The sequence below is a fragment of the Lolium rigidum genome, chromosome 1, assembly GCF_022539505.1.
Source record: "Lolium rigidum isolate FL_2022 chromosome 1, APGP_CSIRO_Lrig_0.1, whole genome shotgun sequence".
NCBI lineage: Eukaryota > Viridiplantae > Streptophyta > Magnoliopsida > Poales > Poaceae > Lolium > Lolium rigidum.
The window spans coordinates 23547516-23563341 of NC_061508.1; the positions used below are offsets into that span (position 1 = coordinate 23547516).

General features: G+C 42.8%; 2 protein-coding genes across 7 annotated transcripts; one reads left to right on the top strand and one right to left on the bottom strand.

The window, feature by feature from the left end:
* Positions 1 to 2342: 2342 nt before the first annotated feature.
* Positions 2343 to 8675, top strand: LOC124685076 (mitogen-activated protein kinase 1). The gene is made up of 6 exons (XM_047219379.1): positions 2343 to 2591; positions 2663 to 2792; positions 5567 to 5704; positions 6776 to 7108; positions 7329 to 7509; positions 8055 to 8675. Exons 1-6 carry the CDS (start codon positions 2368 to 2370, stop codon positions 8222 to 8224), a joined length of 1176 nt encoding a protein of 391 aa, XP_047075335.1. The 5' UTR covers positions 2343 to 2367; the 3' UTR covers positions 8225 to 8675.
* Positions 8676 to 8826: 151 nt separating this feature from the next.
* On the bottom strand, positions 8827 to 13139 carry LOC124685075 (putative lipase C4A8.10). Of its 6 annotated transcripts, none has more exons than XM_047219377.1 (12): positions 12938 to 13137; positions 12074 to 12215; positions 11400 to 11446; positions 11070 to 11140; positions 10722 to 10988; positions 10260 to 10423; positions 10132 to 10187; positions 9984 to 10036; positions 9731 to 9899; positions 9544 to 9641; positions 9331 to 9455; positions 8827 to 9069 (listed from the first exon to the last, which is right to left on the bottom strand). In XM_047219377.1, the coding sequence occupies exons 1-11, from the start codon at positions 13059 to 13061 to the stop codon at positions 9363 to 9365; spliced, it is 1284 nt and encodes a 427-aa protein (XP_047075333.1). In that variant the 5' UTR covers positions 13062 to 13137; the 3' UTR covers positions 8827 to 9069; positions 9331 to 9362. The 6 variants fall into 6 exon arrangements, 5 of the variants coding, with proteins under 5 accessions (XP_047075333.1, XP_047075331.1, XP_047075330.1 ...); XM_047219375.1 differs by having other exon boundaries at positions 8827 to 9061; positions 11379 to 11446; XM_047219374.1 differs by having other exon boundaries at positions 11379 to 11446.
* Positions 13140 to 15826: the final 2687 nt, after the last annotated feature.

A 15826-nucleotide genomic window follows, 5' to 3' on the forward strand; every position in this document is an offset into this window, starting at 1 on the left:
AAGCTGCGGGTGAAACTCGGAGAACTCACGGGGGCTCCTGTTGTGGGTATACTTCATAGGTGTACCATCGACGGTGCCTAGATCCGGCAAGCCCGGGTGGCCCACGAGACGGTGATGAGGCATGTGGCCCATCGGGCGGCCCGATTGCTCGTTGATCGTGAAGGAAGAAGTCCGGCCCAGGATCAGCAGGCCGGATCCGCACCGACATAGGAGTAACCCGGATCCATGGAGGCCCATGAGGAACCCGGATCCAGTACGACGTATATGGAAGGCGGATCCGTGACGTGCACGGCAAGATATTGTACCGTAGTTAGGCTATCTGTAATCCGGCTAGGACTCTCCATGTAAACCCTAGATTCGTGCGCCTTTATAAGCCGGATCCGGGAGCCCTAGAGGCACAACCACAACTCATTGTAACAACGCGAAAGCGCCCGGATAATTCCGGACAAGCAGCAGTAGGCCCTGTCATCGTGCAGGTATTCCGAAGCTGGGTAACTCGCGTACCACCGTCCCGTGTGCACTCCGCCCTATGGCCCCTACTTCTTCTCCCCCTCGTGAGGATCCCTCCTCCGGGGTACCGTCGATTAGGCAACGACACCATCTAATAATCATGTCTCTCTAATAAAGACTCCTACCATACAACTACTATTTGTTGTACCATCTCGTATCCTGATCGAGCACCCAACTTGGAACAAGAGACAATGTGTATATGTATATGAGCTTCATGTTCCATTTCATTTCCCATATCAACATATCAGGTAATCATCTGATCCGCATTTCTTTGTCAGCATTCTCATATGCCATCAAATCAATACCACTATTCATCATCAAACATCTCTCCTCTTATCACTATGCACACCCTCATTCTCACCATGGCAACAATGCCTAGAACACTCCCACAGTCCCAATACATGATACATATACCTGGCAATATGACCATAGCTACTCTAGTTAACCTGGTCGTGGGAGTGTGTAGATATGATCCCACTAGACACGTATTATAAGTCCTTTTAGCGTGAACTTGTGTTGTTACCTATAGTATCGGTTCATCGCATAAATTACTCTATACTTGATATCGACGCAAGATGCAAGATGCATCCGCAAACGTATAGAGCGTTACATGCCACCACCGCCTCCATTTTAGATTTGAAAAGATCGGTATATGCACGCAATGAGCAATTCATCCTTATCAATACAGTACTTCCTCCCGAGGGAGGCACCAACCAAACATAACGTGATGATGTTTCCGAAATCATAGGTGTCCACATGTTGGGGCATAGGATGGAATCGAGTAGAATATGGGAATGTTCTCTATTTACACAAGAACCAATTGATGCTTCTAAAACAGGACCCAAAAAGTCTCATCATGTGTTTCTTGTTTGAGACTCATGCCGAACTAGTATTTCTCGCTGCCATGCTATTTTCTTTGGGTGGGCAAACACTTGAAGATGGACTCTTTTGTTCCACACGAGAATAAGTAGGCAGGGATGGGAATGGGATGTTGGTGTACACGAGCTCTATGCTCCAAACTTACCTTCCTTGTCATCATTTCTATACGTCACCGAATCATTATTAGAGTAGTACAGTACAATTTCATCAGGAAACAGTAGCATCCCATCGGTACGTGCACCCTGGTTGCCACCAAGGCACGTTTTTGCAACCGTTTTCACCGTTGGTCTGGATCGTTTAGGGCATGCCCAATGCACTGTCCTAGAGGTGCTGCTTCACACCTTTAGTTAGGTTCGGGTGGTCCAAAGTAGGTTCGGATGAGGAAGTAGCCTCCTCTTTAAGAAGTGGGATCTTAAGCCCTAAAAGCATGCTTTTTGGAGAGAGAAAGAGATACATAGTGTCATATTTGTGGGGTTCATTCTCTTTTTTCTGACTAAAGTTGTAGACTTCCATTAGAGAGATAAAATTCACCACGTTGTTCTTACATGATTTTTTACGTGGAGCGGTAGTTGTAGTATGCTTGATCAGTTCATGCTACGCTTAGTTGAGGAGTAGATATGATGTCACGCAGATAAGCCACAAAACGTCGCGCTCTCATAGCCCGGCAGCCCTCGTGCGGGTAGCCACACTCGCACAACTCGCACGCGCGCCATTCTCTTGTCTTCCTCCACGCAGGCCAGCCAGCGGGTGGCCACAGCCACAGGCCGGCACGGCAGCCCACAAAGACAGGCACAGAGGAAAAAAAGAAGAAACAGAGAGAGAGAGAGAGAGAGAAGGGGGAGCTAGCTACCAGAGAGCCTAAACAAGAGGCGGAAAGCGACCAAATCTCGCAACCAACTCCACCACCACCACCACCACCACCACCACCACCGCTCCCCGCCCCGCCTCGCTCCGCTCGCCTGCGATCCGAATCCGGCCATGGACGGCGGGGCGCTGCCGCCGGACGCGGAGATGGCGGAGGCCGGGGCGGGCGCCGCGGCGGCGGCCGGCCAAGGGGCGCCGCCGATGGACAACATCCAGGCCACGCTCAGCCACGGCGGGCGCTTCATCCAGTACAACATCTTCGGCAACGTCTTCGAGGTCACCGTCAAGTACAAGCCGCCCATCCTCCCCATCGGCAAGGGCGCCTACGGCATCGTCTGGTACGCCAAGCCCCCCTCTCCCCCCTCCTCCTCCTCCTCCCGTCCGGGCCTCACCGGTTGTTTCCCCGCAGCTCCGCGCTCAACTCCGAGACCGGGGAGCAGGTGGCCATCAAGAAGATCGCCAACGCCTTCGACAACAAGATCGACGCCAAGCGCACGCTGCGGGAGATCAAGCTGCTACGCCACATGGACCACGAGAATGTCAGTCCCTTCCTCCGATCCGCCGCCCTCTTCTCCCTCCCTCCTCCCTACTTCTCTTAGCACCTGGCGTAGATTCGATTGAGATCCTATTGGACGAAATCATTTCTGTCACCGGGCAGTTCGTTATTTGCATTGAATATGTGGCAGGCGCAGGTGGTGGGTTAGTAGTAGCTGCCAAAATAATCGAGTTCGTCACAACAGCTCCCATGGTTAATTCGGGAACGACTTTTACTTCCTCTTTGGCTCACATGAGATGCGCGCTTCAGGAGTAGTAGTATCTGTTCACAGACATGCCTTTAAAGAGCCCAGCAACCTTTTCGGATGCGATTCATTGTCTTCTTGAACGAGCTGTCGGCCTGACCCTGGGGTGAGCAGACCTGGAGCAGCACAAGTCAAGCACTTGATGATGCTCTCGCTCCTACTGCTGCTAGATGATGATGTCAAAGGCTACACTTGGACCAACCTGCCCGTGTCCTTTTTCCTAGCTCCTTGGAAATCCACAGGGAGTGTAGTGGAAGTGGAATACCCAGTTCGTAGGGCGGCTGCTGTTGGAAAGTTGAAGGACCAATTGTCTGTTCAGATGTTGGACTTGGACTTGAATCTTTTCTATTCCTGGAATGTCAGAACTAGTAAGCAAAGGAATGAACCTCTGAATTGCGCATTTTGGAAATACAGCTATCCTATTGCTACGAGTAGATTACAGATGGACCTTCACACCCTGCCCTTCGACTCCACACCATGCTCTGAAATGACCTGGGTTGAAGTTTAGCTGATGATAAGCAATCTGCTTTCAGTATAAACATGCAGGGATCTCTCACGAGTTTTGTGCAGAAATGGACTCTCTTTCGCCTATTATGGAAGGCTTTCACAAAATAAACTGGGTCTTGTTTAGTACCCTACATAAGCGAGTGTTTTAGATTTAAATGCTCCACCGCAATAGGCATACTTTTTTGGGGTAGTTTGACCGCTGGACAACTATGAGTGGTAGTAGTGGATCATTGGATTAGTCAAGGTCGGATTAATAACTTAGCGGAAATGCTTGTCGATGCACATGCTTATACAGTATCAGCTCAAAATGTATAACCTGGCGTAGCTACTATAAATGCAAAAGTTTGCCGTACATGGTCAGGTAGGTTGCTTTTCTTAGATGGTTAGGATCTTCTCCCATGTATAACGGTTCCGATTACCTAGCCTTGTTGGCCCACATAAAGCCATGGTAGCTTCTTCCCCTTGGATCACATGTTCATCTTCTCCTGGTTTTAGAACAAAAAATCCATACCGGTATAAAAGACTCCTGAGCAACGAAGAATCTCCCCTGCTTTGATCTAAGTTCGCAACCCAAGCACCCTCACATGATTTGGCCCGCATATAGCGACCATGGAGATGGAAAAGCACATACGGTGACCACATGCACATGCCTGTTGTGGAAGGCTTTCACAAATTAACTGGGTCTTAGTACCCTACATAAGCAAGTGTTTTAGATTTAAATGCTCCACTGCAATAGGCATACTTTTTTTGGGGGTAGTTCGACCGCTGGACAACTATGAGTGTTAGTAGTGGATCATTGGATTAGGCAAGGTCGGATTAGCGGAAATGCTTGTCGATGCACATGCTTATACAGTATCAGCTCAAAATGTATCACAAAACGTGATCAGGTAGGTTGCTTTTCTTAGATGGTTAAGATCTTCTCCCATAATTACCAAGCCTTGTTGGCCCACATAAAGGGCAAAAGTTGCATTAAGCCGTGGTGATTTCCCAGCCGGGAAATTAGACTTTCATTCGGGTGGGCTTAAGGCCTGGTAATTGAACCATAGCACTGAGATGGAAGATCCTGACCATCTAAAGGAGAGCAACACACAGGACCAGTAATGGCACACATCTGAGTTTATAGTAGCTACGTTAGGTGATACTCTTCCTTCTCATCTCTTCATATTCAAAACTTCCCATAACTTTAGGGTACAAGTCTTACTCATTCTTATTCTCCATGTTAACCCCCCAAAATAATTAGCTGAGAGAAAACCATGAAGCAGTACTTTTCCAGTTTGGGGATACTATGTTCCTGTAGCTATATTGGTTATTGGAAGCCTTAGCTGTAAGGTAAAAGGCATAATTTTCGGTTCTCTTGGGAGCACAGAACTCGTGTCAGCTCATATTTGCAAAATCTTTGGTACGTACACTACTAGATAAAAACATTCGAACATGTGCAAGGTTACCTCATTCACATCTTTGGACCATATTTCATTTGGTGTTTTCAGAAGCACTACTTGGTGCAGATGCTCAGTTATCATTATTCATTTGTCTTGGTTGTGTCGTAGTTGTAGTTTCGTTGGTGGGCTGGTGGCTGCCTTCGGACTACCCGGTGTGGTGTGGAGTGGAGTGGAGTGGAGTTCGTACTATGCTCGTTGTTTGCAGCGAGTGGTAGTCGTCTTGTATTCAAAATTCTGCCTTCTATAAAGATATGGTACGCCTTCGGCGTACTCTCGAAAAAAATTATTAGTTCGTCTCATTTTCTGGACATTATGTCTTGGCCATCTTTTGGTGAAGAATTTAGCTTTGATTGTGTTAATAATATCATGGGAAGTTAATTATATTGTGATAAATACGTTACCTTTTAGTCTATGATTTTTGTGTACAAGATGTAACAACTAAACATTATTGCAGGCTTGCAGCCCTGTTGCTGCTAACCATAGTTATTGCCTTATTGAAACAATTTTCAAGTATGATTCGTGTTACTACAAAATATGTTGTTTTAGACCAGTCCATTTTTTATGCAGATTGTTGCAATAAGGGATATTATACCTCCTGCACAGAGGAGTTCATTCAATGATGTCTATATAGCATATGAATTGATGGACACCGATCTCCATCAGATTATTCGCTCAAATCAAGGTTTATCGGAGGAACATTGCCAGGTACTGTTTTTTTTTTATAAAAAATTAACAGAAAAGTAAAACCTTTCCTTCCTACTTTGTTAGATAAGTTCAATTTTCTGTTATTTGGCTATAGAAAATTTCCCCCTGCTAGTATCTGATTGCATACGATTCCATGAATATATTACCTGCTTCTGTTTTTCTTTTTCTTTTGCCTCAGCCCGATACATACTGTTTCACATGTTAGCATTCTCAAACTAATACATAATCGCCAAAGCCCCCTCCCCTTTCTGTTTCTGGCTGCGTTGAATCATCTTGCTACATTGGTAGTCTAGGACTGTGCTCTAAGCCTCTAACCAAGTTTCATGATGTATAGTATAGTATCAACATTGACCTAGGAGCTCGAATTATTCAGATATACTAATACGACTGTCGATTGATGTTTTGCTTGTTTGTAATATGATGAAAATTGATAACACATTGACATAGGTGAATTGTAATACATTGAATAAGTACCTCATTTGCATTGCACCTTTTTAAAATGATACACCGTACTTACATCAGAGGAAATTGGCATCAACAGACCTACTAGTTATGACCTGAACAACCTTTAATGTATATGAAGTAGTACAAACTGGTTTAATTAGATTCATCAGTGAACCTCTGAACATTTGATTGAACAAAGGGATCGGTTGAACAAGTTTATCACGTATAGCACATGCCTGGGAGATGACATGTTGGTATATTATTTAATGATAGCCATCTCATTTTCTGTTCTCTGTCAAATACCCATGCATCATACTTCATACATGGTAAATCATGTTGTAGTTTTTGCAAATTCCATCTCTAATCTTTGGTGGAAATGTTCCATGAAAAAACTGTTTGCTAATATACCTGCACTGTCGGTGCCTAGTTGGGTGTCTAGTATAAAAGAAGTTGACGCGAGATCACGTCTGAGAAATCAGTGAATTTCTTACTGATTTCTAGGCTGGTCACCTAATTTCTCTTCAGTAGATTTTATTCTTTCTATTTTTTTAATATGCAAACTTCTGTCTTGTGGGAAATTGCACTTAATCTGATGACTGTTTTGTGTAATTGTTCATTTTTGTGCAGTATTTCCTTTACCAAATTCTCCGTGGCTTGAAGTATATACATTCAGCAAATGTTCTCCACCGAGACTTGAAGCCTAGCAATCTTCTTCTGAATGCAAACTGTGACCTAAAAATTTGTGATTTTGGGCTTGCTCGTACCACCTCAGAAACTGATTTTATGACTGAGTATGTGGTGACAAGATGGTACAGGGCACCTGAGCTTTTGTTGAACTCCTCTGAATACACTGCAGCAATTGATGTGTGGTCCGTGGGTTGTATTTTTATGGAACTGATGGACCGGAAACCTTTGTTTCCGGGAAGAGACCATGTCCATCAGCTACGTCTTCTAATGGAGGTTAGAAAGTACCATATGAGCTTCTTTTATATCAATGCATGAAATTATGTTGCGAGGTAGTATTCTAGCATAATAGTACTTTTGAGACTGCTATGGAAGCATCTAGTATCATCACAGTTTGTTCTGGAAGTAGAGGTAGCATATGCATGAAGCCATGAAGTACTTTTCTGGTGCACATACATGCATTTTCAAATTACCTCATGGTATTTCGTTGTTGCAGCTCATCGGGACACCTAATGAGGCTGATCTGGATTTTGTAAATGAAAATGCAAGAAGATATATCCGCCAACTTCCCCGCCATGCTAGTCAATCACTTTCTGAAAAGTTTCCGCATGTTCACCCTTCAGCAATTGACTTGGTTGAGAAGATGCTGACGTTCGATCCTAGACAGAGAATAACAGGTAAGTTTTGGCATGTGTTTTTTAGATTTAACCGTCCCATCCATCTGTGGTATGGTGCCAGGGCGTTATTTACTTATTTTTGCCATCAAGATTCATGAACCTATTTTCAAGCAGCAAGTTTAAAATGGGCTTGTAGGCTGGCTCAAGCTAAGCTTTCTTGCGTCATGAATAGAGTAACTTAGAACTTACTCCATTTGTGATTTGTTAATTATTCATAGCTGGAATTTATATGGCTATGCCATCCTAGCTTTCTATTAAGCTAACATCACTTCCTCTATTCAAATAAAAAAGAGTAAGAGAACTGGGAAGACCACCCAGCTAAATATATAGAGCATCTGGGCAAGGTTTACAAGGGGCATTGGTCTCTGAATGTATGCGAAGGGCACTAGTCTGAAGTGGGATGCCAAAATAGTCATTTGCCTAGAACCTGATGCTGTTTGATGGTGTTTCTTGTGTTGATGATCGATACTTTTGACTTGCAAAATATTCATCTCCAAGATTCATGTCACTGATTGTTCTCTTGCCTCACTGTTTCTCCTGGCCAGTTGAAGGTGCCCTTGCACATCCGTACTTAGCATCACTGCACGACATAAGTGATGAGCCGGTCTGCACAGCGCCCTTCAGCTTTGACTTTGAGCAGCATGCATTGTCAGAAGAACAAATGAAGGATCTAATCCAGCAAGAGGCTCTTGCATTCAACCCTGATTACCAGTAGCTGGAGTTCAGTTTCAGCCTTCAATTGGCTTCATTCACATGGAAAGTTTTACCTCCTGCCACCATAAAAGGTCGCTGCCACTGATCGCCAGCTGTAAATAATTGCTTCACCTGAAGATCAAAAGGTGGTCTGTTAAGGGTAGATGACAAGAGCTTGTGGTGGACAAATTTCCACGGAGCTATGGATTCTTGTGCTTATGTATGTTGTCTTACGAGGATGTTTTTTCTTTCGCATTAAACTGTTTCAGCATTGTCCGTAAGAAGAGGGTAGTTCATGAAGATGACTGCCTAATTTCGATGGCTGTCATGAGATTTTTAGATTCTTGGTCGATTACAAATTATTGTGTTGACATAATGTTGTTCGACTTTTTTGTTGTTGTAAGTCCTGGTTAATGAACGCTGACTAACTGTGATTCAGTGCTTGCTGTTGGATGTTGTAAGCGCATTTTTCATGTTATGCAAAACTGGGGTGGGCAGGTGATGATTGACCGTCATGGCTGGGGGTTTTTGCATGGAGAAAGCTGTAGTTTCTTATGTTTCTCACTTTTTTATATGTTCAACTTATAGGAGCGACACATTTCCAACAAGACCACTTAACAGTAGGACCATAAACATTATTCATGGAATCCATAAATAGCTACAAGCTAATCATATTTGCCTTCAACAGAAGTTGAGGCAATCATCTGAAAAATATACAACGAGATGAACAGTTCCCAGACAACTGCTCCTGAATTGAGAACCTTCTGCAATTATACTGACAGCTGGCTCTTTGCAGCTTCCAGTTCCCAAACAACCACGCCTGACTTGGAAATCTTCTGCAACTAGATGTATCACTTCCCTGCAGATCTGCAGTACAAATACATGTATCACTTCCCTGCAGATCTGCAGTACAAATACATTTCTCTGTGAAAGATAAACAACACATGGCATCCAAGCAACAGTCTAACAAACAATTAACTTTCAGCGATCAATTTATGGATTATTATGTCTCCATCGTTTCTCAAAGAAAAATCATGGCCTACTATACCTTCGAATATTGATAAAACCTTTGTATTGCTTAGTAAAGCTGGCAAGCAGAATGCTCTAAGAAGTTAACCGATTACTAACCATGGCAGGTTTCAGCTCACCAACTGCAGATCTCACAGGTTGGCATGCAAACATGTTTGTCTTACGCTGTCCGCGACGTGGGAGATAACGCCTGCACCAGCGTTGTGAAGCCACTCACTCTTAACCTGCATTGATACCACGTGCTGTAATGAATCTGCGGATGTACTCAAAGCAGAAAATGTTGTAGGGCTCTTGTGGTGCACATCTACATACATGTATGTTGTTGTGAGCAGAGTAAGGCCATAGGGATGCATGGAAGTTGACATCTACTTTCTTCCAACCCACTCTCTGCAAGCCATGGATCATCTCCTCTGTTTCGGCAAAAAAATAGAGTTGATTTTCAGAAGTGCAGAAAATAACAAATCTATTACACAATAGTGCAAAATTCCTACCTACCTACCTTCCATCATTTTGTGATATTCCTCGGTATTTTCCATATTTGGTCTACTTTGTGCAGCTTCTTTAGCTCTGGCAGCTCGCGAAGGAAAATGGGGACCGTCAGATGATACAGGCGAACAGTATTCCACATTCACAATGTTCTTGTAGCCATCAACCGAACGATGCAAGGGCTGTGTATATGGAGGAAGTAAAGAGTTACTCAAAATATTACTCATCCAGTACCTCAATTTACTAATCCTAGTGGAGTATAGTACCTTTCTAAGGTCCAATTCTCTCCTTATTGAAGATGTTTTCCATCCAACCATGTCTGGCATAGAGGCTCAGGAAAACAAGAAATAGATACAGTTCATTTGTACACATGTTGCAGATCAAGTTCAAGAAATAGTTTTGTATGGAGGATACGGTCATATGAAACATTAGCATACAAACTGCGGTTCTTGAAAGCTGCTAGCGCAGACCTGTTAAATGATGAAGAAACATTATTTTCTACCGTACATATTGCCACTAAGTGATCTGTATTCCTCACTTACATAAACTTTTTGTCCTCTTGATCAGATGTCATTATTAGAAGAAGAGGTGGCTTGCTAGGTTCACCATCAGTGAGAAAGAGTTGAGCACCAGTGCGTCCTACAATGAAGGGAGCCAAAGGTGCAGCAAGTTTCTCTAGAACTGATAGCCCTTGGAGAAATGGAAGCTGATAATTTCCAAAGAGTGAAAACATTAATGCAAATTAACATACTGTTTGACATAAAAAAATTATATCACTATTTTCTCCACGAACAATTGTGCGAATATTTCAACAGAAGTTCAGACTAGAGGGCTGTCTCCTTCAACTGGTATATACCACACTGTATTGAGTCCACTTCATAGAATTCTTACAGGTCACCAAAAGTTCCATAAAAATCAAAACAAGAGCACTTTCTTCCAAACCAAGACTGGGTCGAAAGTAGGAAAAAGGCTGACAAATGTAAATTAGTGTGTTGGAGACCCACCTGATTCTTCCCTCTAACACCAAGGTGTGGGGTTGCCAATGTAATAAAATTAATTGGCTTCAACCCAGCAATGGTACCTAATCCTGGAGTGAGTAGTGACATTTCAGATCCTTCAGTTGTTGGCATGGCATTAGTACTACTTCTTGTTTCTTCTGCTTTCTGTGAGTATAGAATAGAAATAGCATATCTAGCAAACAATCCACCCAAAGAATGTGCTATGAAGGAAATCTTTCTCAAGCCAGTCATCTTCTGTACCAAGTCCAAGACCTGCTTCCATAGGGCATATTTCATCTCTTAACTAATTAGTTAATACATGAAAAACAGCATAGAACAGTCTCTACTACATACTTCTTTCGCTAACCTTCTTCCAGCTACATCGATCCCGTCAAAAGTTTTGGCGTAGATGTTTGATGAACTAGCTGCAAGGAAATTGTCGGTCAACTTTTTTATCAACTGTAAACCGGTGCGTATGGTAAAATAGTGGGTGCCAATTTCATCTCTTTACTACAATGTTCTTTTTGTGTGCATTCAATTCCATTTGTGCACATCTTGTTCTTAATTAAGATCATTATTCCTCAGAAGCAAAAGGGTTTGTAGCAGGGGGTGAATTATCCTTGAAGTTCACCAAATGAATGTAGATTTCAAATATACACATACCATAGATGAAAAAATTGTCACCTAGCCGTTTTGTCAGCACTGCTTCACCGTATGTCCAGTCACTGGGGCTATATTCAGAGAACGAAAAAAATGTAAGTATAGCTTGGCTAAAAAATATATTGAATAAATTCTGTGAAACATACATATACCTTTAGCATTCATTTTTTTTATCATTGTTTATTTTATTTTAGAAATTCAGTTTGGATTTTGAATTAGGCTGGGTGATGAGGTTCACTTCGTCACCATATGTTGAACTCCTATCAATGATTTGATACACACAGCCTCTGGGTATTAGTAAAGTAAGTATTGACAGTTAAGCAGAGATGTATGCCATGCGGTTCACTAATGAACATTCACATTTAGACTTCCACAATTTATGATCGATTTTAGAAGCCGAAAAAAGAATCAAAGGTTACAGCCAGCGGTAGCAATAAGCACCCATATCTGTGTGTTATAATGCACCACTAAGTCACTAACATAAATGAGTAAGGTGGTATCTGAACTGTATTTTGATACTAATCAAACCAAAAATCAGGCCAAGTCTAAACATGTATGATGTGACCGTCAATAATGAAATTAAATTCTCGAAAAGATGCACAGGGCAATGTTGCAATAAAGTTCAAGATATGGCTGCATGACCCAGCTTACCCTATGTTTATAAACTACTATGATAGGATTAGGATTATGGATGTTACCTTGCCATGATACCGTGAACCAGAATAAGGAGATGATCTGGTTCTTGCTTGCTTTTGGAAGATCCCATGGATGAACACGATACAGGACTGCCCCTACCGGTGGACATTGGCTGGGAATAAAGATACCTTGCGGCTTTCAATCCTGCATAAACAAAGTAGTGACGAGATTTCAGCACAGTTCACTAAACAACCATCTGAAAACGATGCATCAGGTGAAAGACTTCATCTCCCATTAATTTGTTTGGGTATCAGATGCCTTGTGATTCCTAAACTCCCAAACAAAATCTTGAAACTTGGAAGTGTATTACTTAAAGTGACTTGGTTACATCCAGAATTACAAACTCTTTCAGCTGATTCGCAGGGAGGAATCATACTCACTAACACAGCTGACACCCCCACTCCACACAATACAACCAAAATTAGCAAGATCACGCACCACAAAAATTCCAGTTCTATTTACTATTTGGACTTTATAATCCGGTAAGCAAGAGAAGTAGTAGCATATCTCTGATTTCTGAGAGGATAAGCGACAGAGCTGACTTGCTTCTGTCCATCATCTCCCAAATTACTAGTGATACAAATTCAGAAATGTTGAGATGCCACTTATCTAGGACGTCCTCTGGTCGCTTAATAACTGGAAATTTCCAATGAAATTTGTACACGTAACAAACCCGATAGAACTAATAGGCATCTGAATAACTATACAAAATTTTAGTTCCGCGGGGACGAAACTGTGCACAACGTTAATACCCACGAGGAACGCTTATCCCCATTCCCCAATCCAAATTTCGAAAGAAAACCGAAATGGAACTACGTGAAATGAATCCGGAAGGAAAGGGATGACCGGAGGGACGGAGAACGTACCTGACGGGCCGCCGGTGCTGCTCGGGAGACGGGCGTGGCTGGAAGGGGAGGCGCGGAGGCGGCGGTAGTTAAAGGAACGGTGGTGATGGTGGTGGTAGCAGGGAGAGCAAAGGGCGTACGCCATCCCGCCCCGCGCGTAAGCCGAAGCTATCGCCGCCGGCGCCGGAATCGACGAATGCGGCGGAGGCTGACGCGCGTGCGGACGACGAGGCGAGTTCGGCGTGAGGGTGGGACACGGCGTCGCTGCCGGCCGCTGGATTCGCCGCGGACGGACGGCTGTTCAAACGGCTCGACCGGTCGATCATGTGCCTTCTCCTACAGTTGCCACAATTGAAATTTTACTTAGTTAGAAAAGAGAGAAATAAGAAAGAGATTTTTTTCTCTTAGCTAAAAGATGATCGCTTAGAAATTAAGAGAAAGCTATTTTAAAAGTTGTATGATATGATATGTCTTCCCTTAGAAAACTAATAAATTACAAAAAAGACTAACTAGTTCACATTGATTGATAGGGAAGACAATAATAGATAATGCATTGTACTCTCTCCATTCCATGAAACTTGTCTTAACTTTGTATAAATTTGCATGGGACATAGGTCATAGGTGTACAACTTCTCTCCATTAATTGGGTTCTCTAGATGGTTTTTATGTAGAGCTAAGGTAAGCACACTTTCTCTACCATTGTACATGTTTCAATAGGCATATGCATTCGGGTTTAAGGGAAAAATCGTGTTGGATTTTTTGACTTTTTGTAATTTAGGTAACAAGAATTGACAAGTACAGAAATCTTGACAGGAGTGTTACCACATTTGTTTGCATACATTTTTATGAAGCGAAAACAAATCTACATAAATACTAATTAAGAAAATATAAAATCAGATACTATCAAAAACAAATATGAATACAATAAATCATTCTCTAGCCGGAAATAAAAACTCTGTTACCACTTTTGTTTCGCTGAAAAAGGTCGATTCCGCAAAAGTTTTGCTTTTGTTTCCATTTCGCAAAATCTCCTTTCCTTTTTTTTTTCTTCAAAAAAGTTGAAATCTTTCCGCTCCATTTTTATCTTCATCCCTACTTGCAATGCCAACCCGAAGTGGCCCATCGGAAAAGGGACCAGCACTACACTGTGCCGCGACGCCGAGAACTGCCGCCGCACGCCACTGATACAGCACTAGGGACGGACTAGCTCGCCTCGGGGGCACCCACCACCACCACTGATCCTGAACAAACGCAGATGATGCATTTGCATGGTGCCCGTCCACGAGATCGAGCTAGCTGCGTCGATCGATCCTATCCAGAGCCAACCGCGCGCGTGTTTCTTTCTGGCCAGGAAACGCCAACTACTTTTTCATGTGCTGTGCCAAGCAGAGGTGGCGGCAACTGGGCTTATATAGGTACGTGATACGTGGCCTAGCTGCTAGTGCACGTATGGCTATGGCCCGAGGATTTTGGCTTTAGCATCATCGTGTTTACCCCATGCTGTCGTTGCATGGGTGGATAGGGCAGGGTTGGTGGATGGATCACAATATCACATGGACCTCCTTGTGCGTGCCCGTCCGTGGAGGGGTCCGGCATGCGGATAAGGCGAGGGAGATACTCCACGTTTTGTTTACTCGTCACATATATGTCTCCTAGACTCACCGGCACCATAGTGCTCAAAACAATACCACTATATGTATGCAGGACACACAACTCATAGTTTGGAAAATTTGAGTCGTGTGTCGTGTATATACAGTGCATCCTGATTAGTTCCAACTAAGTTACTCTCACATATAGTCCATATTTTTAAACTCACCGTCAGTTGGTTTTGTTTACTCGTCACATATATGTCTCCTAAACTCACCGTCACCATAGTGCGTAAGACAATACCACTATATATGCAGGACACACAACTCATAGTTTGGAAAATATGAGTTATGTGTGGTGTATATACAGTGCATCCTGTTTAGTTCCAACTAAGTTACTCGTCACATATAGTCCATGTTTTTAAACTCACCGTCATCAACTGACGGTGAGTTTGAGCCCCAGGAAACTGGAAAATCTTAGTTGCAACACTACTTGTAACTGGCAAAACTCAGTTATAACCTTACTGCAACTAAAAATATCTTCATTGCATCCCCACATGTAACTGTAATATTTCAATTGCAGGCCTACTTGCAAGTGGCAAATCTCAGTTACAGCCTCACTTGCTACTGAGTAGCTCAGTTGAAACTCCACTTGCCATATAAATTTTATGTACTGTTACGGTGCAGCTGTGCATACATAATGTTTTTCGGTCACTAATTTCTTTACGACGCATTTAAAAGTAGTGAAAAATATGTATATCGACTTAAAATACTTAGTTATAACTCCACTTACAACTAAGAAAAATAGTGCAACCTCGTTTGCAACTGAAAAAAACTCAGTTGCAACCTCTGCTTGCAACCGGAAAGAAACTCAGTTGTAGCCCCGGTTGCAGCTGGAAACAAAACCCAGCTGCACCCCACTTGCAAATGAAATCTCAATTGCCCCACACCTGAACAAAAATATCTTCGTTGCAGCCTTATTTTCAACTAAAAAATATTTCAGTTGGACACCATTTCCAATTGAAAAAATTTAGTTGCAAACCCACTTGCAACTAAATAAATTCAGTTACAACCCCAACTGCGACTGTAAAAATTCATTTGCGGCACAAGTTGCAGCTAGAAAATCTCAGTTGCAACCCAATTTCAGCTAAAAAATATCATTTGCAATCCCACTTGCAATTCGAATAAAACTGAGTTGCAGCTCCACTTGAAATCAGAAAATCTTAGTTCCAACCATCTTTCAAAAGGAAAAACTCATTTTCGTCTCACTTGCAAGTCCCACGCTATCACAATAGAAGTAGTTCCATGACCGAGGCGTCAATTG

Bases quoted from the DNA above. Each gene is read 5' to 3' on its own strand.
- LOC124685075 (XM_047219375.1), bottom strand. From the start codon at position 13,061: ATGGCGTACGCCCTTTGCTCTCCCTGCTACCACCACCATCACCACCGT. The intron at 10,188-10,259 runs GTAAGTGAGGAA...ATCATTTAACAG, and splicing joins CAAGAGGACAAAAAGTTTAT to GTCTGCGCTAGCAGCTTTCA. The intron at 9,900-9,983 runs GTACTATACTCC...CCATATACACAG, and splicing joins GAGAATTGGACCTTAGAAAG to CCCTTGCATCGTTCGGTTGA.
- LOC124685076 (XM_047219379.1), top strand. From the start codon at position 2,368: ATGGACGGCGGGGCGCTGCCGCCGGACGCGGAGATGGCGGAGGCCGGG. The intron at 2,793-5,566 runs GTCAGTCCCTTC...TTTTTTATGCAG, and splicing joins GCCACATGGACCACGAGAAT to ATTGTTGCAATAAGGGATAT. The intron at 5,705-6,775 runs GTACTGTTTTTT...ATTTTTGTGCAG, and splicing joins TATCGGAGGAACATTGCCAG to TATTTCCTTTACCAAATTCT.